This window comes from Rhinolophus sinicus, chromosome 1, assembly GCF_057876585.1.
Source record: "Rhinolophus sinicus isolate RSI-liver-muscle chromosome 1, RSI-T2T, whole genome shotgun sequence".
NCBI lineage: Eukaryota > Metazoa > Chordata > Mammalia > Chiroptera > Rhinolophidae > Rhinolophus > Rhinolophus sinicus.
This window is the reverse complement of record NC_142501.1, coordinates 42,563,921-42,589,108: the sequence shown is the minus strand read 5'-3', so window position 1 is coordinate 42,589,108 and position 25,188 is coordinate 42,563,921. Positions and strand designations below refer to the sequence as shown.

General features: G+C 36.7%; 1 protein-coding gene across 6 annotated transcripts in view; it reads left to right on the top strand.

Annotated features, from left to right (window-relative positions):
* The window catches only part of SINHCAF (SIN3-HDAC complex associated factor), a 50,904-nt gene that overhangs the window by 10,904 nt on the left and 14,812 nt on the right, over window positions 1-25,188 (top strand). Inside the window, exons 2-8 of one of the 6 annotated variants that reach the window (XM_088798739.1) lie at window positions 1,750-1,897; window positions 3,202-3,301; window positions 4,934-5,060; window positions 9,821-9,971; window positions 14,480-20,563; window positions 22,208-22,286; window positions 22,942-24,903. In XM_088798739.1, the coding sequence (XP_088654865.1) occupies window positions 1,770-1,897; window positions 3,202-3,301; window positions 4,934-5,060; window positions 9,821-9,971; window positions 14,480-14,639 (666 nt within the window). In that variant the 5' untranslated portion in view covers window positions 1,750-1,769 and the 3' untranslated portion in view covers window positions 14,640-20,563; window positions 22,208-22,286; window positions 22,942-24,903. Of the gene's footprint in view, window positions 1-1,749; window positions 1,898-3,201; window positions 3,302-4,933; window positions 5,061-9,820; window positions 9,972-14,479; window positions 24,904-25,188 lie in introns of all 6 variants that reach the window. The other 5 variants (XM_088798733.1, XM_088798728.1, XM_088798717.1 and 2 more) reach the window with 5 other exon arrangements.

Genomic DNA, 25,188 nt, shown 5'->3' with positions numbered 1-25,188 from the left:
GGGGGGCGGGGGGGGAGGAGTTAAATTCCCAAGCATTTCCTTTAACAAAAACAATTAATCAACTAAGAATATTTTGTTTTCTTGTTTTAACAGTTCTTAAGTTGAAGTAACTTAGTTGAGACTTAATTATTGAAATACGTCAATGGCTTTCTGCCCCTCCCATCTGTTCTCCTTTGCCTGCTTCCCTCATCAACAAAACATTAATGAACACTTGTTGAACAGTAGTCCCTGTTTAAAAGGAAAGCTTTAGTGTTTAGCTAATTAATTGCTAATAAAATATTTTCTTAAAAGCAAATTATAAATCCTCTGTCCACATTTCAGAATCCCCCAATCTGCGCCTCTCTCTCTCTCTCTCTCTCTCTCTCTCTCTCTCTCTCTCACACACACACCACACACCCCACACCCTGGATGATTGGTGATTTTTCTGAATCACTTTCATAAATACTTGCTCTGGTATGCTAACCAGAATTGGACTGGAATACTGTCAGGCAAGAGATCATCCAAAGACAAATACTGAAGTTTTTATTTTACTCATATTTTAGTGTAATTCTGAAAGAACTTGAAAAAGATGGTGTTCTGTGGTTATAACTGCTAAAACTATGGGCACAAATCTAATCGGTATTAATTTATGGCTGCTTTATATGGTACTTTTGTGATAATTTGTAGTTGGACACCCCCCACCCCCACCCCACACCCCCTTGCCCTCTGGAGTTGTCCATTGGGATTTAGTTTCTATATTCATTGCCTTTTCATCACCTTTCTTGTCCAGATGTTCTGGTAAACTTGGCCCTTGGTTTGGATATTTTAAATGACTGCTAAGGTGCATATTTACTGCCAGCTGTATTTTTGCTGCATCTAGCCCTAGAGCTGTTTTCTTCCTTGCTTGCTTTATGTTGAGATTTTTTGATCATTGAGATTTTTTGATCATTGGAATCATAATTTATCTCATTACATTTCTTGGACATCGGCCTCCCACTGTTACTGCTCTTAGGCACAGAGCCTCACCGAAGAGCTCCCAAAACCTCGAACAACTGAGGAGCAGACCAGTAGTCAGGCAACATGAGCTCATTTTTAATTTGTCTTAAGGATTTATGAAATTATTATTCTTAAATTCTAACCTTGATTTTTGTGAATTTTACATCCTCCTCTCAGTAGTTTCAATTCAGGGCCAACTTTCCACTTAGAACTTCCCATTTATCACAGAAGAAATCCCCTCTAATTTCCCATAGGGCAAAAGTAGTGTGGGCTGATGCATATTGAGCTACTTGTATGCTTGCTATCAAGTAGTGGTCTTGGTAAATGCTCAGAACTTCCCCAAAGGGGAATCACATTAATGCAAAGGTGCAAAATAAAGGGTGGTGCCTTAACTTACATGTTAGGGTTCGTCAGTACTGTATGTGATCCATTGTTTTATAAGATTGTGGGGCAGTTGTATTTTCTACTTTAAAACTTGATTTTTAAAAAATGCCCCCTCCCTCCATTTTTAGAATAAATGTTCGCCAGGAGGGTACAAGGAGATAGTAGAGGCCTTGTTAAGTAACTGAGATATTGTGTGTGTTTTATACATTTGCCATGATAGTGCCAAGAATGGAGGAAGATCCAGGAGGTCTTCTCCCCAGAGCCCTCGATCTGGCTTTGTCCTGTAGTACCAAGTGACTAGGGAGGTGGGGTGGAGCAGAGAGCTCTTTTTTAAATGGTTTCTTGTTAATAGCCCTCAACAAAGCTGTGTCAATTCCCTTGGCTTTACAGACTATTGCCCAGAAGAAAAGATGTTTGGTTTTCACAAGCCAAAGATGTACCGAAGTATAGAGGGCTGCTGTATTTGCAGAGCTAAGTCCTCCAGTTCTCGATTCACTGACAGTAAACGTTATGAAAAGGACTTCCAGAGCTGTTTTGGGTAAGATCACCTGATGTTTGCGCCATTCTTAGAGTGAAAAAGATCACAGCATATGGAAATATTTCCAAACAAGGCGATTGGAGCAATGTGCTAATATTTAAAATCACTTATATTCTAAGCTAGTCTGCTAAGGCCCTTGCTGTTAAAACCAATCAAACATACTGACAGCCTATCTTTTTTTTCAGATTATGAGGAACTACCAAATTAATTGTGAAGCCCTTTGTAGTTGCAACCAAACAAACCCTTTTGTTGTTAACTTCAGTATGTATAAAGAGATGGTAAAAAAATTACCCTTATCTCTTATAATGGTTGTCCCCCAATAGTTTTCTGTTCTTTGTATTGTTTTTCTAATTATAGAAATATATTTTAACCCAACCTGCTGAGGATACTAACAAGACTTAAAGTTCTGCCCTGAAACCTGTCAGGGTATGTTAGCATTCATTTGTAATTTTGTTTTTCATTTATCTTTTGACAATAAACCTCTGCTTAATAAAATGGAATTTACTTTCCAAGAAATCTTTGGATAAAATTCTTAACGTTGCACCATTTCCCATGTTAGAAATTAGTTTCTCCACTTTTTCTTATCAAAACATTTGTTGATTATTTATTGTTAAGCCTGGACTTTGTAGTTATTTTGAAAGCTGTGAAAAAGCGTCTCCACTCACCTTGACTTTTTAAATTACATTTCCTCTTAATGTTTTCATTTCCAATTGTGTGTACATAACAAATATCAGTATTTTTCTATATGTATTTGTAATACTGGAAAAATGTATTAAGTGAAAGTTCCTCAGATATCATTAAAAAATAGCTTGGCAAGTGGTCCTATATATTTTTTCCCCCTTATACAAATATAATAATTAAAACAAAATGACAGTGCCTCTCTGGTTTTGTTTGTTGTAAAACTAGAATATCATGGCACCTTATTTTAAAGGGTGGCATTTTGTTGCTTGTGAAATGTCTATACATTTCAAGAAAGATTAATTGGACAGTATTGTTCAAAATCATGGTGACCAGGATCTCCTTTAGGTCTTAAACATTTTACTATTATTTAATTTTAAAAACATTCTTTATTTTAAAAACGACCAAATAGCAGTACGTCAAATTGGTTCATTGGATCTAGAAGTTAATTATATTTCTGAAACATACTATAGAAACACTGGAACTGGATCATCCAGGATGATTAGAAATGGCATCTATAAACTATAAATGGATAGAGTTTTTTCTAAAAGAAATGTACTTGCTTGAATTCTTTAATGTAAAGGAGACCACTAAAGATTTGATTGTTTTCAATGTTTTCTTATCAGGTTGCATGAAACTCGTTCTGGAGACATCTGTAATGCCTGTGTCCTGCTTGTGAAAAGATGGAAGAAATTGCCAGCAGGATCAAAAAAAAACTGGAATCATGTTAGTTCATCTTTCTCAATTATACCTCTATTATATTTAAAGTAACATTAGTTTTCCCCCTAATTTAGGGACTAATGTGTCCATAAGATGCAAAAGTATGAAAAGAATAAAGAAAAATAGTAGTTGCTGCTTAGATATAATCAATTAACATTTTGTCATGTTTGGAAGCAAAATAGTTTGGTGTAGCATTTCTCTAAGGCTGTATCCAGTATCCCCATTTCAGAGATGCACAATATACACTTCACATATTTTTAGATTTAATCCAGAAATTCCTAGAGTTAATTAGACATGGATCCTTTTTTCATCTCTTATGATGACATTTATCCTGACTCATGTTGATACTAATGAGCACATAGTTTTTTGAATGAGAACTGGATTTGAATCCTGCCTTTATATCACCTATTAGATGTGAACTTTGGGCAAGTTACATTTACTTATAAAGTGCAAAGCTAATAGCTGTCTTACAGAGCTGTTGTGAGTGAGACCTGAAATATATAAAGTATAACACACAGTAATTACTCTTTAGATGGACGCTGTTGTTATTTTCTACAAGTATGTTTAAATCTACTTGAGATCCAACTGGTATGTATAATAAATGTGTGTTCTGGTTGCCCTTCCTCGTTATGTCACTAGAATTCTTAAAATATTTTTGAGGACCTGAGCAACACTGTTAAGCCTTATTTAATTCTTCTGTATGAAGATGCTAGTTTCAGAAGATTTATGACATTTATACAAAATACTTGTTTTTAAGCAGGCAAGTGTTTATTTTTTACTTTTTTCCCTACACTAGCCGTACACAGTCCTTTGGTAACTATTACAATATCATGCTAGGTTTTTGTTAGCTTATAAAGAAAAGTGAGGGTATTTTTTTTCCAATAGCTTATCTGGAGACGATCCAAATTGTGATTTCAAAGGTGATGGCAAGCTTTCTACATAAGGATAGAAATCTGCAAGTAGTAAATGTGAATGAATGCATGAGAAATGGGGCCATATGGGGTTAGACCAATGTCCATGCTAGACTGGGAGACAACATGCCATTGCCTTCATGTTAACTGACCTTGGGGATTAGGAGGTTTAGTGAAAAGAGTTTAAAGCATAAGTCTGAACACCTTAATTTGAATCTTGTTCCTCTCCCCACCCACCCTTGCCCATTTACTAGCATAGTGAAGTGAAATGACAAAGTACATAATTTAATTTCTCTTGTTTTCCTTTACCCTAAAATTAGAGTAACAAAAATAGCACCCTTACTGCTTTGTGGTGAAGATAAAAATCAAAAGTATATGAAAACATTTTGTAAACTGCAAAACATCCTGTAGAAATGTTAGTTGTTAGGTTCGATTTTTCTTAACCTACTTAGTTTTGGGTCATTTTCACCATATATAAATCTATTTAAATTTTTTATATAGCATACTCCTGCTATTACCTACTTCAAAGAAAAAAACACCCTACTAGATAAACTATTTAATTTCACGTGATGATTTTTTTTTTTTTTTTTTAAGTGCACATAGGCTTTCACTCTAGTAGAAAACTGGTTCTCTAATTTGGCTCCTTCAGACAGACATTTATCTGAACCAAAGGAATACGGAGGTATCATTTTTTAGATGGTATTAAATATTCAGTATTTTCTTCCAGGTGGTAGATGCTAGGGCAGGACCCAGTCTAAAGACTACACTGAAACCAAAGAAAGTGAAAACTCTGTCTGGAAACAGGATAAAAAGTAACCAGATCAGCAAACTGCAGAAAGAATTGAAACGTCACAGTAAGTTTGATACTGAAACATGAGTACTTAAGAATAGGTGTTTTTATTTTTGCCTGGGGATGGCATATGCCATGTAATGATCTTTTTTTTTTTTAATTGCTTTCTTTTTTTTTAAGAGTGTTGGAAGGGAATGTTGACTTGGTAGAGATATCATTTCTATGAAATCTTGGAACATTGTCTTTGATTTTGATGTCATAAAAATACTTTCACTAGCTAGTCACTTCAAATTGTGCTAAGACCACTCTGACCACTATGATCTCTTTATTGACATCTTAATTTTGTAGAAACATTTGTCAAGCTTGTTTACTTGATATTTTATGCATAAGGACATTGAGGCCTGGCGATGTGCAGAAAATAACATGAATGATTAGTGGATAATCTGAGACCAAAGCCCAGGAAAGTAACTTTAGAAATCATAACTCACATATTGCAGTAAAGCTAGCCTCAGGACCTTGAGGTTTAGGGGGGACAGTGTGTTGTGTGGGGTAATGGCATGGAAAAGGACCGACAAATTAATAATCTGGTTCATAAACTCTTTTAGGAAGTCATTATTGGGGTGAAAGCACCTGTAGTGGTACTTATGTATTTGGGCATCTAGATTTAAGATTTTGAAAAGGAAATGCAGTGCATGTAATATTATTATGTAACAATTGTATCACAGGGTGGGGCATTCTGAGGCAATACTATTGAATCAAGCACATTAGTATTTCTGCAGCGAAAATGAAAATGTATTCACATAGTGTTCGCAGAGGTAGAATAAACAAACCGTAAATAGGCGAGTCAGGTTTGGCTCCCTAATTATTGTTCAAGTCAAACCAGATTTTGTGGTCACATTGGTTAGGGATAAACTTTATGTTTCTAGAACTTTTTCAGAATTATAGATATGGGTTGTGGACCTGTATTGGAGTTTTCAGGATTAAAAAACTATCTGTAGGACTGTTAGACAAAATATGATCAATCAGCGTTTGTTTCAGAATGATGGGAGAGACTGTTAAATTTACTGACCAGGTAGAGTGAGGAAGGAAGGGTAACTGTCATCTCTGGAGCGCTTTGGTGTATCTACCAAGCACTTTACATACGTAATTATCTCAATGATTTCTGTTTTAGAGATTAGCACTGGAAGTGCAGAGTGGTGATTTATTTGAAGTACAGAGTGGTGAGATGAATTTGACCTTGTGTTTGTCTAACTTCAAAGTCCTGTGCTTTTTCTTTCAATACCATCCTGCTCTCTGGAGCAGTATAACCAATATCCCAGGAGTCAAAAGTCTTTCCAGGTCTGCTACTAACTGTGCTCTCAAGTAAGGAGATGTTAACCAGTCCATAGTTGTTCTGTTAATTTATGTAATCTTTGGCTAAAATATTTTAATACATTTATAGTAAAATACTTAGGTAATGGCAAATCTGTGTGTGTGTTAACTTTACACATTCCCTTTCTTAACCAGCTATATCCAAGGGGAAAAAAGACTAACTTTACCCTCCATTCTAACTAGATGTTTTAGTGAACAAATAGGGAAATAGTAATTTTTTTACATTCCTTGAAGTTTACAGGAATTGATTATTCATATATACATATAGCTCCTCCCTTTAATTATAGAGAAAATGATCTTTGACTAACTTTTGCCCTACCTAAGGGAATATGTCTAGTGTAATTTTAGATTTTTATGATAAAGTTGTGTTGTAGAGGGGTTGGAGACTGAAAATAAATCCTTTTGAAATGTGCGTGGGTTTTGGAGGCTCAGACTGAAACGGTTTTCCCGGGTGCATCATGAATAGTTAGCACTCGTGTGCAACATACCAAACAGGAGATACTTGAATTTTTATACATCACCCTCTAAACGGTTTCCTCACCTCCAGTTATATATTTTCTTCTTTGCATCCTGCATGTTCCTGACCTGTATTCCTCTTCCTGAGACATTCTTTCCAAAGGCATTGGACCTGGAACTTGAAGAACTGGATTTCAGTTACAGTTCTTGACACTTACAAATATATGACCCTGGTGTCACTTAACATTTATTTAACCACAATTTCCTAATCAGAGAAATGGGGATAATCAAGTAAAAAGGGTTTTTTGTAAAATAACAAAATGAAAGAAATTCCTATATAAATGTTAGCTATTCTTTTTTGTCATCCTTCTTCCTAAAATCTGCAATGACTTCTGGTTGCTATAGAATAAAGTTGAAAATCCCTAGCAAGTATTTGGAGGTCTTAGTTTAGGCAAAGAATATTTGGGCTGAGTCGGTTCCCTTCTTTGCATAGTGTGTTCTACTTACCTACTCATCGTCCCTGCCTACTCCATGTAAGGTATCTAATTACTCCTTTGGGTCTTTCCAAGTCTTACCTAATTTTTAAATTTTAAAAATTGCAGATCTTTGAAGAATTTCCAGACCTGCTACATTCTAGAAGAGAGTTTTTCATACTGCATTTGTATATAGTTGTATCTAGTATCCCAGTTATTAGATTAAACTGTATGAAATTGGCCATTTTTATAGGTAGAAAATAAATGGTTGAATAACTGCAATTTCAAATGCTTTAGAGATTAAGCACTTCTTAGGGTAGTGAGGTTTCTTCAGTATAGAGCTGACTGCTGCTGTTGTTAATTATTTGGGAACATTCCAGTTAACTTATTTCTTTAAAGCCTGCTATTGAAGATTTTGTTTGTTTTTTATGAAGTTAAGCTATATTAGGAAGTTATTCTATATTAGAAGTGAATGAACATATTAAAAACACTAATAGGGCTTTCTTTATTTTAGATATCTAATTTTATGCTTTTTTATGTAAACTTTTGTTAATATGAAACAGTTGTGAGCCTTACTCAAAAATATTTTCTTTAGTCTGTTTCTTTCCATGCAGGATAATAGATACTTAATAGATATTTGATTGGTTCTCTGAATTGGAGGATTGCTCTACCTACCTGTCCTGAGAGGGGGGTATAGTCTTTAGCTAAAGGTAAGATGTGTGGTAGGCTCAACCCCTATTTTTGACATTAATCTTGCTGTGGAAGAGCAGTGTAATGCCTTATAGCACAGTGACTAGCAACCAAAAGATTTACTTTCTGGCTTGTAAATTTAACGAAGTCTTCTGAGGGCGAAAATACTAAATTATATTTAGCTTATATCTGGTGAATTGCCTTTATTTTTTATTAGATCAAGATGGGTTATAAGGTATCATTCTCTTTGTCTTTAGTTTTCAGAAGGTTCATTATGATGTGTCCTGAGTTTGATTTCTTTGGGTATGTCCTGTTTGGGGTTTGCTCAGCTTCTTGAATCTATAGGTTTATGTCTGTTGCCAAACTTGGCAAGTTATCAGCCATTGTATTTTTTTTGAGTACTTTTTCACCTCCGCCCTCTTTGTCCTGTCCTTCCAGGACTGCAACGACACAAATGTAGGTTTTTTGGTTATCGTTCCGTAGGTCTCTAAGGTTCCATTCATTTGTTTTCTCTCTGTTGTTCAGGCTGGGTAATTTCTGTTGTTTGTTCTTCCAGTTCACTGATTGTTTCCTCTTCCTCTCCATTCTGCTGTTGAGCCCATCCACTGAGCTTTTGATTTCATTTATTGTATTTTTTTCAGTTCAAATTTCAGTTCCACATGGTTGTTCTTTGTAGCTTATTTTTTTAACTGAGACACCGTTGGTTGAGGCTATGTTTTCATTTATTTCAAGCATGTTCATAATGGCTTGTTGAAGCATTTTTGTCATGGCTACTTTAAAATCTTTGTCAGCTAATTCTAACATCTCTGTCATCTTGGTGTTAACATCTACTTGCCTTTCATTCAGTTTGAGATCTTCCAGATACTGGATATGTGATGTTTTATTGAAACTTTGATACTTAAAAGTTATGTTTTGAGACTCTGGATCTCATTTAAAACCTTTTGCTTCAACTGGCTTTTTCTTCTTCTTCTTACACTCTTCTAGCAGGAGATGTGGGGGAGAGGGGCATCACCTTGTTACTGCCAGGTGGTGTTAAAAGTCAAGTTCTCCACTCAGCCTCCATTGACATCTGAGGTGGGAGGAGCTCCTCAGTGCTGCTTGGTGGGGGTGGGAGTTAAAGCTCCCACAGGGTGGGGTGCCCTTGTTCCTGGTGGGCCATAGTGAAGGTCTTAACTCTTCAATAGGCTTATTCTGACACCACCCAGGTGGGGGTGTTGAGGGTCTTCGTAACAGTATCATGAGGATGGAAATCTAGACTCCCTACTTGGCTTTTGCTGGGGGTGGGGTGGGGCTAGGCGTCCATTTTTTTCTGTGGTGTTTGGCAGGAGTGGAGTGGTTATTGTCTAATAAAAGTTACCTGCCTTGCTAGGCTGCCCCTTTCCTGGTCCTTTGACTAGATAAAGCAGGTTTTTGCTGCCTTTTTTTTTTGAATGTCTATGTCCATTGGCATTTCTGGGTTGGCTATTTATGAGGCAAAAAGAAAACGCTTAAGAACTAGGGAACTCACCTCCTTGTTCTTCTTTGGGTCTCCAGCTTTCTAGCCAATGGCAACTTACAAAGTCTAGGTTTGTTTTATATGTAATGTTCAGGGTTTTTCGTTTTACTTATTAAAACAGGAGGAATAGGGAAAAGTATGTCTCTTATCTTCCTGGAAGCTTAAGTCCTCATTTTTTAGAAACACTTTAGTACAAATATCTTCCAAGTATCACTAGTAAATAGAAAATAAATTCTTTTTTTCTTCTTTTTACAGACTCATTCACAGTGTTTTATGCTGAGGCTTAGTTGCAACTGCATATGATGAAATTATAATTTTTCTATCTTACCTTTATTGCAGATTCTGATGCTCACAGTACCACCTCAAGTGCCTCCCCAGCTCAATCTCCTTGTTATAGTAACCAGTCAGATGATGGCTCAGATACAGAGATGGCTTCTGGCTCTAACAGAACGCCAGTTTTTTCGTTTTTAGATCTTACATATTGGAAAAGGTAAAAAACAATAGAAAATAATCTCTCTAACCAGGAAACCTTCTTACTTACAGGCAACAGTTTCCTACTTCCTTAGCATTTAAATGGCATTTGGCACACTGCTATTAGTATATATGATTGGAAGTAGATGAAGTAATAATTGAGCTGAGGGTTGGGATCTTGTGTGTTTATCCTATTAAAAATGATTTAAAATAAAAATCATGTTAGGGAACCTCAATTTCCTATAATGGAGTAGTCTTATGTATTCATTCTGACCAAGTCTCCCACAAAAAAAATATGAAAGGGCTAGAAATACATATTTTTAAGTCTTTAAAAATGGCGTTGGTAAGTGGGCTAGTTAATAAGGTATAAACAGAGGTCAGTATCAGGTGAATGTGGGACCCTAAGGTCCAAAAAGAGGTAATATACTAGGAAAGAGAAAGATATTCAAGAGGAAGTGGTTAAGGATTTTTTAGTTCACAGGTTCAGGAGACTAACAAATTAAAAGCAAGTATCTTATCAGTGAAGACAATTCACCCATAGACACGTCATAGTGAAACTATGGAACATGAAAGACAAAATTGTTCTTTAAGCATTGAGCAAATAAAGATATTGTTTTCAAAAAAACAACAAACACAAAGCTGAGTTCTAAGCATGAATAAAAACAGAAAACAAGAGATGAATACCTTCAATGGGCCAAGAAACAATAACTCTCAACCTAGAGATTATATTGTATATATTATATATACAAGGTGTGATTATAAAATACGGTGAATGTTTAAATTAAAAAAAATTTATTACAGTAAAACACATTGCCATTAACACCCCAAAAATGCTCCCCCTCGCTTCAAACACATCATTTTTGCCACTTTCTGAAGCAGTTCTGGAAGTCTTTTGTAAGTGTCTTTATAAGCATTTAAGAAACGATGTGTCATGTTTCCATCATGACACTGCTCCATGTCGCACATTGCTTCTGATAACAGCAATTTCTGTCAAATAAATATGATGTGTCCTCACCTACCTTATTCACTGGATCTACACTGTGAGACCTCTGATTCTTCCCCAAAGTCAAAATGACCATGAAAGGTAAACATTTTGAATCGATTCAGGACATCGAGGTAGCCATGACAGAGCAATTAAAGACACTCATGAAAGAGGACTTCCAGAACTGCTTCAGAAAGTGGCAAGAACAATGGGATAAATGTGTTCAAGGTGAGCGAGAGAATTTTGAGGGGGATTAATGGCAGTTTGTCTATTATAATAAATTTTACCCCCCTTCCGCCTCCCACCCCTCGCTCTGGTTCAAGCCATTGTTTCTCAGTCTAGTTGTGTAGGACCTGGCCCATGCTGGTATTGTGAGCCTTGCACACACACACACCCCCCCCACACACACACACACGTTGAGGCAGTTGGTCACCAGTCATTGGTAGGCCAGCTCACGGTAGCTCTCTCTGGCTGCTGGCCACTCATGCTGGCCACCTGCCGCTCATAGCAGCACATGGTAGCCAGCCCACGGCAGCTTATGCCAACCTCCAGCTGCTCATGGCAGCTCAGCTCCAGGGAGAGCTATTCAAAATTTTAGCTTAGAGGGCGCAGCTCATTGGCCCATGTGGGAATCGAACCAGTGACCTCAGCATTAGGAGCACGGTGCTCCCACCACCTGAGCCACTGCACCAGCCCAATAAAATTTTTTTTTTTTTTTTTGGTTGGGGAAGGGGAACAAAACTTTATTGGGGAACAGTGTGTACTTCCAGGCCTTTTTTCCAAGTCAAGTTGTTGTCCCCTCAATCTTAGTTGTGGAGGGTGCTGTTCAGCTTCAAGTTGTCCTTTCAGTCTTAGTCGTGGAGGGCGCAGCTCAGCTCAGCTCCAGGTCCAGTTGCCGTTTCTAGTTGCAGGGGACACAGCCCACCATCCCTTGCGGGAGTCGAACCGGCAACCTTGTGATTGAGAGCCCTCCGGCCCATGTGGGAATCGAACCGGCAGCCCTCGAAGCCAGGAGCACGGAGCTGAGCCACCGGGCCGGCCCCTAATACATTTTTTTTGATTGAAACATTCACCGTATTCTTTGATAACAACTCATATGTAGCAAAAATATCTTTTGTAAATTAGGGCATAAGACTTTTTGATTAGAAAAAAAGTTGAGAGTTAGCTGCCAAGTTGACCCACAATAATGAAAATCATGCAGGAAGAAGAAAGAGATCCCAGATTAAAATTCTGAGAAGGAGAAATAAAGTAAGAAGCAAACATTTAGGTAAAATTAAATAAGCACTGATTGCTTTAAATGACAGTAGTTGTGGGACTAAGGAGAATTACATGACATCAATAACATATAAGTCTAAGTAATAGAAGTGACAACAGTTAAAAGTGACCTAATGTCTTTTGCATTGTTGAGAATAAATATATTGAATAACTTTAGAACTTGATTAATTACGTAACCACTAAAAGAATCAATAAAAATAAGAGTATAAAACCTCCATAGACGGGAAGGGCAGAAAATTAAAATATACACTAGCAAAACAAAATAATAATAGAAAACCTTTATATGTTTGTAAATTAAGAAACCATGGGTCCAAGAAGAAGATGTAATATAAATTAGAAATCTTTAAAACCCCCCAAAAAAAACAAAACAAAAAACTGCAAAATACTGAAAATCAAAAGGTGGTATGAAGTTAAAGAGGTAGAGAAAAAGTTATTACCTTTAATAGCTTACAAAGGAAAGACTAAATGAATTGATATGTATCTAATTTAAAGATTAATGAAGCCCAATATAAGGAAAAAAGCAAGGAAATCCTAAAGATAAAGTATAAATACAATATGCAATGGATAGGATCGGTAAAGCTAAGCATTGGTTCTTGAAAAAGACCCCACCAAAAAAATTACTAGCGCTATAAAGCAGATCAAGCAAAAGAGATGGTACACATAAAGCATTTTAGGTAAGAAAAGGGAGATTTAGCTATAGCCACAGCAGAAATTTAAAAGAATAGGATGTTACAAACAACTGTATGTCAGTAAGTTTTAACATTTATGTGAAGTGGATACATTAGTAAAAAAAGACAGTTTTTCCAAAACTGTCTCGAGAAAAATAGAAAACTTGAGTAGTCCCATAATAAAGTGGTCAAAAGTCTTCCCTGAAAAAAATCCTGGGTCCAGATAGGGAAGTTCTATCAAACACTTTAAGAACAAATAATTCTGATCTATATAACTATATATAACTGGCTTTTACATATTATGGATAAAAGAGGGCATAGGCCCCAGGCATTCTATGAAGCTAACATAATTTTGATACTAAAACAGTGTTATCATGACCCGATTAGATTATTCTAGGGATGTCGGTTGGTTCAAACATTAGAAAATCAACTAATATAATTTGCCACTTTGACAATTTCTAAAGGAGGGGAAAAAATGCCTGTCATCTTAGTGGTATATTGAAGATGTTTGATAAATTTGAACATTCCTTCAAGGTTTAAAATAAAACCTTTAGAAAAATAGGAATAGAAAGGAACCACATTGATAAATAATTGGCATTTTCGAGTAAAATTGAGCAAGTTCCCATTGCTATATTCCAGCAACATAACCTAGAAAAAACTTTTAGGCATATGCACTGATGTTTGTAATAGCAAACATTGTCCCATCACAAGGAGAATCAATAAATAAATTGTGATATAATCACATGATGGAATACTATACAGAAATTAAAATGAAATATAGATCTGTGTAATGATAGGTACGAGCCTCAGTGCTGAGCAAAAAATTTGCAGCATGCAGTGATTCCATAATTATATATTCCGTAAATATTACACATAAAACCATTGTTACCTGATTTTATTTATATATATAAAACTATTATTTTGTATATGATATATAACTATATTTTATACATATGAGATAACTAAGCAGTTATGTTTAGAGCTAGAAACGTGGTAAAACCATGAAGTATAAAGAAAAAAGGGAGTGCTAAACCTAAAATTGAGGAGAGAATGAGATGGCATGGGGTGGGATTAGAGCGAGGCATGCAGGGGGACTTCATAGAAAGTGGTAATTTTTTTTCCTTATAGTATTTATGGATATTTTATTGTGTTGTCATTTTCAATACTTTTATGTGTATTTAATAATATATATTTTGTATCTACTTAGTATTTAATTAAAATAAAACCTCTAGCTATGTCAGTCTGTTAATGGTGGTTGTTTTTTCTTCAAGAATTGGTGGGTTTTGGAGGAAACAGTTTACAACTTTTGGAGCAGCCTCTGAAACTGACTGCTGTCTCAGAATGCTTTCTTTCCCTTTCATATTTGATAAAATTCCAATGTGGGGTTTAAGAGACCTGAGTAATTTCCATTACATAGCCACTTGGGGTTACTCGAGGAGCCCTTTCGTTTGCAGCATGATGAGACTGTGGAAGTAGAACCATTGGTCATGTTTTACTGGCTATAATGATGAGTAGATTTCTTTGTGGGTTTTTTTTCTTTTGGTATTTCTATTTTTTTGCCATATTAATAAATTCTGTTTTCTCTCCATTTTTTTCTTTTAGACAGAAAATATGTTGTGGAATTATCTATAAAGGCCGTTTTGGGGAAGTCCTCATTGACACACATCTGTTCAAGCCTTGCTGCAGCAATAAGAAAGCCGCTGCTGAGAAGCCGGAGGAGCAGGGGCCAGAGCCTCTGCCCATGTCCACTCAGGAGTGGTGACTGAGGTTTATGTAGACGGGGAACAAAAAGTGATTTAAATTTTAGGGGGGGAAAAAAAAGGCAACAAAATGACCCTCCTCTTGTTCACGTGGATCCTTGCTATTCTGCCAAAAGACAATTTCTAGAATAGTTTTGAATGGGTTGTTTTCCTCACGTTCCACAAACTCTGAAGCCAGTATCTAGCATACTAAAAGAAAAAAAGACGTGTACATAATATTTAAGATGCTGAGTATTTCATAGGAAAGCTGAATGCTGCTGTAAAGTGCTCTTTAAGTCTTTTTTTTTTTTTAATCCCCTTCTAATGAATGAAACTAGGGGAATTTCAGGGGACAGAGATGGGATTTGTTGTATGATAAACAAACGTATGTAGTTTTAGTCTTTCTATATTGAGAAGCAGTGGTTGGGGCATTTTTAAAGATGGCTGGCTACACTTTTTTCCTTCATGATAATAAATTTGTCATAACTCAGTAAAATGGACTTGCCCCTAGAGGTAGTTGTTAATACTTTTGAAATATTAAGGTCTTGCCAAGGTTCTGATGATTAGAAACCTGTACTACTGAATATTAAGCAGGACAGACTAAGCTCTCTGGTGCAAATACCTTGAAGGAGTAATTTCTGAATATATACAAAGAGGTAACTGGACTGTATATGTTGTATCCTGTGTCACCTCCCTCATAATGATATTTGATATTTTAATTTATATGAAACTTCTAAAGCAGAATCAAAGCTCCTCTTGGGTGGAAATATCAAGTCTTTAGGATAGGCAATCTTATATGAATAGTACCAAAGCATTACCACATTGTAGAGAACACACTCTATTAAAAATATTAAATTATCTGAAAAATAAAATGTGTGCAAGCCTTCAGGATGGCACACACACAAAAAACAAAGGTTAATGCTTCTTGGGGCACATTTCTTAGAGGCCTTGCTGAGTGTGTAAATAATTGACTTTTGTTTGTATTACATGACTGGTGACTTCATTGAAAATCTGCACAATTCAGTTTTAGCTCTGGATTACTTCAGTTGACCTTTGTGAAGGTTTTATCTGTGTAGAGTGGTTGTTTGACTTGTTTTAACCTGTTAGGGTTTGGGGTTTTTTTTTCACTCGGTAAAAAGGAAAGAGGTGTGTGTGAATGCTCAGTGGGATGGTTTTGGTTTGGCTTCTTTCAGTCAGGCTTTCTAAACATTGAGATGTTAGATGTAAGTCCTGAATGCAGAGCCCTTCAATTCTAAAATCTATTAAAAGCCTCTTGCTTGAATCCAAACCAAAGTATTCGCATTGCCTCTTTTCTCAAAGTTCAGAAAAAATATATTACCAGTTCAGGCTTATCATAACGAGGGAGGGTCATTTGCCTACCTTATAATAAAGTGAATCAGTGCTTATTTTTAAAGCTGGATTTTAAAAATTGGATAGTATAAATAACAAGGAGTGAGCCACTTTTTATGGGCACCCTGTAGTTTTATAGTTCTTAATCTAAACTTAAAATTTTATATTTTTTCCTTTTGGAGAAAACTACAAGCCACCATATGCACAGATTACACAGTCAGTTGGGTCGGCTCTCCCACAGCCGTGTATTACAAGAGTCCCAGCCATTATCACCTTCCTCCTGAGTTATTTTGAAATGGTTCTTTGTCTTTTTTTTTTTTTTTTTTTTTTTTTTTGTACATTTTGGCTGCAGTATTGGTGGTAGAATATACTATAATATGGATCATCTCTACTTCTGTATTTATTTATTTATTACTAGACCTCAACCACAAGTCTTCTTTTCCCCCCTCCACCTCTCTTTGCCTGTAGGATGTACTGTATGTAGTCATGCACTTTGTATTAATATATTAGAAATCAACAGATCTGTTTTGTACTTTTTATACTGTTGGATACTTATAATCAAAACTTTTACTAGGTTATTGAATAAATTTAGTCTTATTAGAAAATAAAAGAAGCTGTTTTGTGGCTTTGTTTGAAAGGTGTTCTTAGGTAAGAATAAGTAATGTTTTTGTCCTTCACAGATATTCAGTCTAAGCCCTTAATATTATAATCAGCCATGAAGGAAAAAAGTGTTCTTTACTGAGAAATAAAGACTTTGAAATAAAAGACATTTTAACTGACATACACAATAATTAATCTAGTTGATAAGATGATTTTAACAATGAAGGGCAAAACGTCTCCAGTAGTTTTTGGTTTTGTTTCTATTTAAGTATAGTTGGTATATAATATTATAGTAGTTTCAGGTGTACGATATAGTGATTTAACATTTTTTATACCTTGCGATATAATCTCACCCCCCTAATTCTAGTAATTATCTGTCACTGTGCAAACTTACTACATATTAATATTATTATATTCCCCTTTACCTTTTCCACTCATCCCATTCGCCCCTCCCCTCTGGTAGCCATCCCTTTGGTGTCTGTTTTTGGTTTGTTTGGATTTTTTAGATTCCACATATAAGTGTAACCATATGGTATTTGTCTTTCTCTGTCTGACTTATTTCATGTAGCATAATACCCACTAGGTTTATCCATGTTGCATATGGTAAGATTTCATTCATATTGCTGCGTAATATTCCATTGTATCTATATATGTGCCACATATTTATCCATCCAGTGTTTTAATGTCTTTCATATGGTTTTATTACTATTGTCTATGGGCATAGTGGAAAGCATCATTGAGACTTTAGGGAAAACTATAAAAATTGGTTATAGGGAAAGATAGATTTTGGCATTGGGGTCAGACCTGGGTTCCTGGGTCTTCACCTTAGTTGCTATTTGAGTCAATTGTTGGCCTTTGTGAGCCTCCAAACATCTATAAAATAATTTACTTCACAGAATTATGAGGAATCCAAATAAGTGTAATCCATATCAATGTTTTAAAAACAGATTTTTTATTACCTGGGAAAGGTAAATCCTGTGGACCAAACTTTTTATACTATTTGGGTGTAAACTTGCTTTAGGATAATCCAGGTGATTTTGCTGTCACCTAATCTAGTTACTATGAAGTTAGCAAGTTAACCTAGGATAGTGAAAGGTGACAGGACTTAAGTTATCTATTGCTGTGTAATAAATTACCACAAATTTAGTGAATTAAAGAAAATTTATCTCAGTTTTTGTTTAGGCACAGCATAGCTGGGTCATTTGCTTAGGGTCTCACAAGGCTGCAAGAAAGGTGTCAGCTGGGTTGCATTCTCACCCGGTGACTCGGGAATAATCCACTTTCAAACTGCAAATTCTCTCAGGTTGTTTGCAGAATTAATTTTCCTGTGGCTTTAGAATAGACAGCCCAGACATCTTACTGGCTGGAGGGGCCCCTCAGTTCTTTACCACCTGGGGTCTCCCGCCATGGCCCTTTACAGGCCTTCATAGCTAGTCTAGTGAGTGAGACCAACTTCTCAGTTACAGCCCACATTCAAGTGGAGAGAATTACACAACACCAGGGGGTGGGGGGTGGGGATCATGAGGGACAACTTGGAGTTTTGCCTGCCGCAGCACCTCATTTTTTCCTAACCGAATCACTTGAAATTGGGCCTCTTTATCCTATAATACAGGCATTTTGTCTAGCAAGTAAAAGGAAAAAGAGCTTCTTCATTATCAAACACTTCATGGGTCAGGCATGGTTAGACATTGTTTAAACCGTGCAAAGTTAAAAAAAAAAAAGAAAATGCCTGTTCACAGGTGAGTAAGTGGAAGTGCAAGGAGGTCATGTAACAAATAAAATCAGCTTTCCTGATGCCAAAGCGTCTGCTCGGCACACTGAACACTGTCCCTGCTGTAGCAGTGGTGCCATCTTACCCTGCATTTGAAGGTGGTTACCTGGGTCTTTTTTGAAGGCTGAAAATGAGGGTCAAGATTTACCCTTGCAGAGAGGTTGATCTTTACTCTGTCTAATCAGTTAATCAACTTTTGTTCCTTAATTTTGATGTTGAAAGAACATTATATACTGTCTTGTTGTGGAGAAAATAGTCTCCAGGTTTAGTGAAACAACAGTATTCTAAAGATAAACGAAGGTAGCCAGAACTAACTGCTTTGCAGTGAAGAAGGGAAGATACCCAGGGAGCCTCTTGATTCAGTCTCTAGGATAGTTTAGTTTCCTAATGCCCCAGATTTAGCATTGTGCCCTGGCAATCATTTTTGTGTGATGTTCAGTGAACTGGGAAGAGAGGAGAAAGCCAAATTGGATCAAAGATAGATAATTTCACAGGCTCATGTTCTCAAAGAAAGGGATCTAAGGGTTCTAACAATTTCTCAGCTGTGGATTTGGTTACTCATTGTGATCGTGAGAATGCGTTAGGTTTCAAATATCTTGCACCCTGGTTAGAAACTGCTTACTATTGTATGTTGAGTCAGGGGTCTTGAACATACTTCGTTGCAGGCTTCAGTGTAAAAGCTTAATCTTTCAGTTTAGAGAGACTGAAAAGATTTTGGCAAAGCCTAGCCTGCCCTTTGTCTCAGTGTCTGAAAGGGTGGAGGCTGGGTAATTTACTGTTTTAGAACTTCACTTCTCCACACTTCGATAACATAACTAACTTTTGTACTGTCCAGGTATTGTTTTTTTGTAACTGCAAGGAAGAGTGGTGGTTTTATGTTTATACTTAAATCTCAAAAATTAAGACTCAAAAATTGCATGATTCTGCAGCGAATCACTGGTAGTTAAAATGAGAAACTGAACAATTACGTCTTTTTTTTTCTTCTTTTTTTTTTTAAGGTAACAAGTGTATTTGCCTCCTTTACAATCCATTCCAGTGTTGATTCTGCCCCACCACTCCAAGGGTCACTGATGACTTTCTCATGGGGAAATCCAAAGCACTCATTCTCTTCCTCCAGCCTCTCAACAGCTCTTGATATAATTTGTACTTTATTTCTTGAAATATTCTTGGCTGATAACATTACAATTTCCAGTTTTTCCTACTTCAGATGCTTCATTGGTCCAGGGTTCATCCTCAGCCCTCTTCCCAGACCACATCCATTCCTACTGTCCCAAATAACTAAAATATGCAGGCATTTCCCAAGTTTATCTCCAGAGCTTTTTGTCAGCCAGGGTGCTGGCAGAAATAGATAGCCTACTGAAATTGGATAATTTGAGGGAAGTTTAATAAAGGGACTTTACAAAGCTGTACACAGGGTGTAGGGAAACCCCAAGGGAGAGTACAGTTCTCAGGGCTGGTAACAGTGGGGCTAGTACTATTGGGTGCTATTACTACCCCTAGGTCTGAAGGGTTGAGGGGAGGAAGTGTAATAGAACCAAGAAACAGGCCATGTGAAAAAAGTGGGAGATTGGGGGAAACGGTAAGTATTCCTGTCACTCTCCAGATTGACCAACGCCATCATTAGTGCCTTTACATCTCTGATCCGTTTCCTCACCATCCTATAACTAGGCAACACCTACCTATTTTTCAGGTTTCAGCTTAGGCACCATATGGGGAAGGTTTCCTGAACAGCTACTCCACCCCCAACACACCACACACATGCACACGCAAGGTATGCTAAGTAGGGTCCATGGGGTCCATGAAAACGACCATCTCTTCACCACTATAGTTCCCAAAGTGTAGAGCAGTGGTTATTAGTATGTAAGTAGGAGCGCAATAAACATTAGTTCACTGATTGATTATAATTTTGTATTTTTGGAAGTCATGTTGATAGAAGAGTTGAATTTATGCTAATGGTCTTGATGAATTTTAAGAATTTAAATATTAAATCTGTAAAATTGTAACATACTGAAAAAAATGAAAGGGTAGTACAGTAGAATAACCCCCTAGATCACCAACTGTTAATATTTTAACCACATGTACTTACTTCATTTAATTTGTTCTGCAGAAAGGTGACGATACGACGCTTCATCCCCGAATACTTAAGCATTCCTCTCCTAGGAATAAGGATATTCTACATAAAAGCACAATGCCATTGCCACACCTGAGATGATTAACAATAACTCGGTATTATCTAGTATGATCATCTGTATGGAATAAGTTGCCCGTATTGTCCCAAAACGTCTTTTAAAACTAGATCCTCATCCAGGATCTAGTCAGGGTTCATGCATACATTTGGTTATGTCTCTCCTCTTTTGATCTGGAATAGTCGTACTTCCTCCCTGCCCTCCCCTTCTTCATGACATTGAACTTTTTGAAGTATACAAGTCAGTTGTATACTTCCCATAGCCTGGATTTTTTTATGGTGGTTTTCTTAGATTTGGATTACACTTTTTGGCAAGCCTATAGCATGGGCTGTGTGGTGCATCTCATTGCATCACATCAAGAGGCACACAATATCAAGTTCCCCCACTGTCAGTGATGCTAAGATTGATCACTTGGTTAAGATGGTGACTGCCAGACTTTCCATTTTAAAGTACATTTTTTTTCTTTTATAAATAAATCTGTGGGGTGACAGTGTGAAGCTTTAAACATGTTATTCAAGTATTTATTGAGCACCTATGTCCAAGACCTTACTAATTGTTCTGAGTAGTCCCTTGAGGTGAGAGATGTAATCCTTAGGTCCTTTGAGGATCCTGGCTCATTAAGGTCGCTGTGCTTATTCTTGGCATTTAATTGTGTTTTGACTTTTCTTGATTTCTCTGTAGTTCCCATTCAGAGGTAAAGATGTGAATAGGCGGTAGGAGTTATGTTTGGCACATGAGCTTATTACTGTCACCAGGGCAGATGAATAAACAATGGAATTCAAGTCAGAAGACTTGAATTCAAACCTTGGTTTTGGTACTTAATGGCTTTATGATCTCTGATAAGTTTTCTCTGAGCTCATTTCCTCCGCTGTAAACTGGGAGAAATAAGAGCAGACTTGTAAGCATAAAATGGTAAAAGGCATCATAAAGGACCTGGCCTGCGATGGGTGCACAGTGATAGGTTTGTACCATCATTTGGCCTTTTAATCAACACTGAGGTCTAATTGGTATGGTAGGAATGAAACTTCTTTTATTATCTGTAGTTACAGTAAACACCGGAAAGGTCTTAAACAGTTCACATAAAGACACTATCCCCTCTCCCCCTGGCCCCCCCAAAAAAAATCCCTAAAATATTCTTAAAATTCAGTGTTCAAAAGAGAAAATATATTCACTACAAGATTATTATGCTTTGGGAGCACGTGAATCCCAGGAATGGGAAATTGTTTAGAGGGCATAAAGCAATGCCAGATATAATTAAGCTACACAAAAATGTGCTGAAATCCAGGGAGTGGCCAAGATAGGCTCTCAAGGATGATACTGGAAGGGTAAAATTTGGCTGTGCTAAAAGTACTATGGAACCAATTCATAAAACATGCTGAAATAGTACAATATACTTCTTAGCCTCAAGACCCAAATCTCCAGTTAGTTTAAGCCAAGCCACTTAGTTGCCTGCTTCGGCCAGCCTAGCCTCCTGGAACAACTCCCAGGGAGCACCATTCACACTACCAGAAATGCTGCCCCCTTCCTCCAGTTTGCTGGCGCCAAAGAATGTCACTGGAGTGCAGTTTCAGGGGGGCTTTTGGCTCCAGTAGCTTGAGACTGCTTCTTAAACTCTCCATTAGACAGATTTCAGGTCTCTAACGTTTTCTTTCTTTTCCCAATAAAACCAAAATGACCGATGCAGTAGGAATATCTTTGGCTGTTTATAGAGCATCCTGGGGATGTCAGCCTGTCGATTGTTAAAAGGAAGGAATCTGTCATAGGTAAATGTTCTAATTTTCATTTTCTTCTGAAAAACAAAGACCATTTCATATATTCTCAGAAAACTGAATTATTGAACAGGCTGCCATGTAGAACTGCCAGTAAAAACTAAGCCCTTTTCTATTTTAACTGGCAGCTTTTTTGTCCTGGCCATATAGCTTCTCTTATCATACTTTTTACCATGTTTCCCCGAAAATAAGACCTAGCCAGACAATCAGCTCTAATGCGTCTTTTGGAGAAAAGTTAATGTAAGACCCGGTCTTATTTTACTGTAAGACCGGATCTTATATAAGACCGTGTCTTATATTAATTTTTGCTCCAAAAGACGCATTAGAGCTGATTGCGGCTAGGTCTTATTTTGGGGGGAACATGGTACTACATGAATGTCCACGAGGTGGTGCTAGTCACACATAGTGCTCTGAGAATGTTTTAGGATCATCCAGTTTAGCACCTTCATTTTACCTACCTCCTTGGTTACAGAACTAAGGCTGGAGCTAATCCATTGCTTTACTGACAGTCAGCTAAATCGTTATTTTCGCTTAAATGTAAGGCTTAGAAATGTATGTAAAATGTTTGGAAAATCTGTTTCTATTTTCTTTTGACCGAGATAATTTTAATCTTTAATAACTAAAAGCCAACCCTTACCGTTTTCTGCAGTTGATTTAAAATTCTCACAAAGGAGGACGAAAACGTACTTGTGTTCTCCTTCTCCAAATGCCGTTTTCACAGAAGACTGCCATTGTGAATAAACACACACTATTGTGGGACTCAGTTCTTGGATATCACGGATGCTGTGGATAGTCCTAAAGGTTGAGGACAGCCTGCATGTCTGTTCAGTATGGTTTTTGGAGATTAAGTTGATGCCACACAATTGAGGCCAGAAGTTATCAAGTCCTCCCTAGAGCCTCTGACCTAGATGTGACTAGCATGTTGCTACTGTCTGTACATCTGTGGTTTCCCAAGTAGTAAACAAGGCTGATCCACTGAGGTATGCAGAGTAAAAATTAGAACCCCTAAGTTTTCATCATTCTCTTTTCTCCTAATTTTAGAAATTGAGGTATAGTCATCATATAATGTTATATTCGTTTCAGGTATACAACAATGATTTGATATTTGTATACATTATGAAATGATCACCACGGTAACAAGGCTAATTAACATCCGTCACCATACAGTTACAAAATTTTTTCTTGTGATGAAGAACTTTTAAGACTGATTTTCCTCTTATTTTTAAATGTTTTATAATAGCACAGTGCTATATATTCATAGTTTATTTTAGAACGGGTACATACTCATTTTTTACTGATTGGAGAGAGTTATGTACTTTGTGTATGTACTGCATGTCAATAGGAAGTTTAAGAATATTTGAAAATCTGCTCTAGAGACCATAGATGATGGAGGGCTGGTAGTGGGGGCTGTTTGTTTTCAAGTCCAAGAGATCATTTTGGTGAAATGTTAGAGAAAGTGGGTCTATGGACCTTTCCTAGATTTGAGGGAGAAGGAGGAATGACAGTTGCCAGAACTGTCTTAAATTACATGCTTATCAAATGGTTGTTTCCTCTCCCACAGTGTAATGTTTCCTCTCTGCCTTTATCACATAGAGTGGTGTGTTTTTCAGAATGGGATATCCTCCCTCAGGAATAAAGTTATTAAGTGTGCCTTGTCATTGATGGAAAGGAGAAAAGAAAAACCCTGATTTTACATGGGACTTCTAGTTTCTTCCTTTGCCTACCATTCAATTGGATACCCACAATTCTTAGCCCCAAATTATATTTTCTTAATCATGTAGAAACTCCATAAAAATAGTAGGAATGACCAAACTGGTTTATTCATCAAGGATAGCTCTCCACATTTGCCAAAACTATTCAGGGCGCTGAAATAGGCTGGGACAGATAAAACTGCTTGCCAGGCTTTGTAAGGAAGGTTAAGAGTGGAGGGTAGAAAAATCAGTTATTTAGATTAAGCAGTTGTAAAAATGAAGCTACACAGCTGCCCTAACTTGACAGATAATAAAGAATGAGGAAATAGTAGAAAGAGGTTCTCTTGGAACAGAATCAAGTCAACATTTTAGGAAAAATTATTAGTGGATGGTAGAAACTAAAAAAGCTTGTTTCAGGCAAAACTAGATGTTGCGAAGTGTTAGAAATTTATTTATTCAATCATCTATTTAATAAATATTGAATTCTTATTCCACACCAGATACTGAACTAGGCACTGGAATATTGTGGTGTACTACACGCTATCACTGCTCTCAGGTGCCTTATAGTCTTGCAAAATAGACAGTAAGAAATGCTAAGACAGAGTAAGTACAGGATGCTAGTTAGCACATGGAAAGGGTTTCTAAACAAGTCCCACTGGTTCAGGGGGAGATAGCAGGTGACCACCTATTGAGTATTTTGTGCACTTTAAAGATCACATTGTCTTTTAACACGTTGCGTACGGATCACGAGAATCTTCAGGAGGGATTTAAACCCTGCTGTACGCAACGTGTTAAAAACTACTTTAAAACTAAAGTTTTTAATAAACTCTACTATTGTCCTCATTTTACAGATGAGGAAGCAGAGGCTCAGAAAGGCCAATTAGGAAGAAACAATTTTGATGCAAATATCAAGAATTTCTGTAAGTAGAAATATGAGAAACTAAAAGATAATTCTAAAAGTATTTATAGATAAAAGAAGCAATTTAGCCTCTAAAAAATTTAACTTTCCCTGGGTACGTTTATTTTTAAACTTTTTATCAATGTAGAATATTAGATTGGTGCAAATGTAATTGCGGTTTAAAAGGTTACAAATAATTGCAAAAACCGCAATTACTTTTGCACCAACCTAATACTTCAAGAGAAGAGCACTTTCATGAATGTACAGCTCAGTGAATTTTCCTAACTGAGCACACTCGTGTAACTTT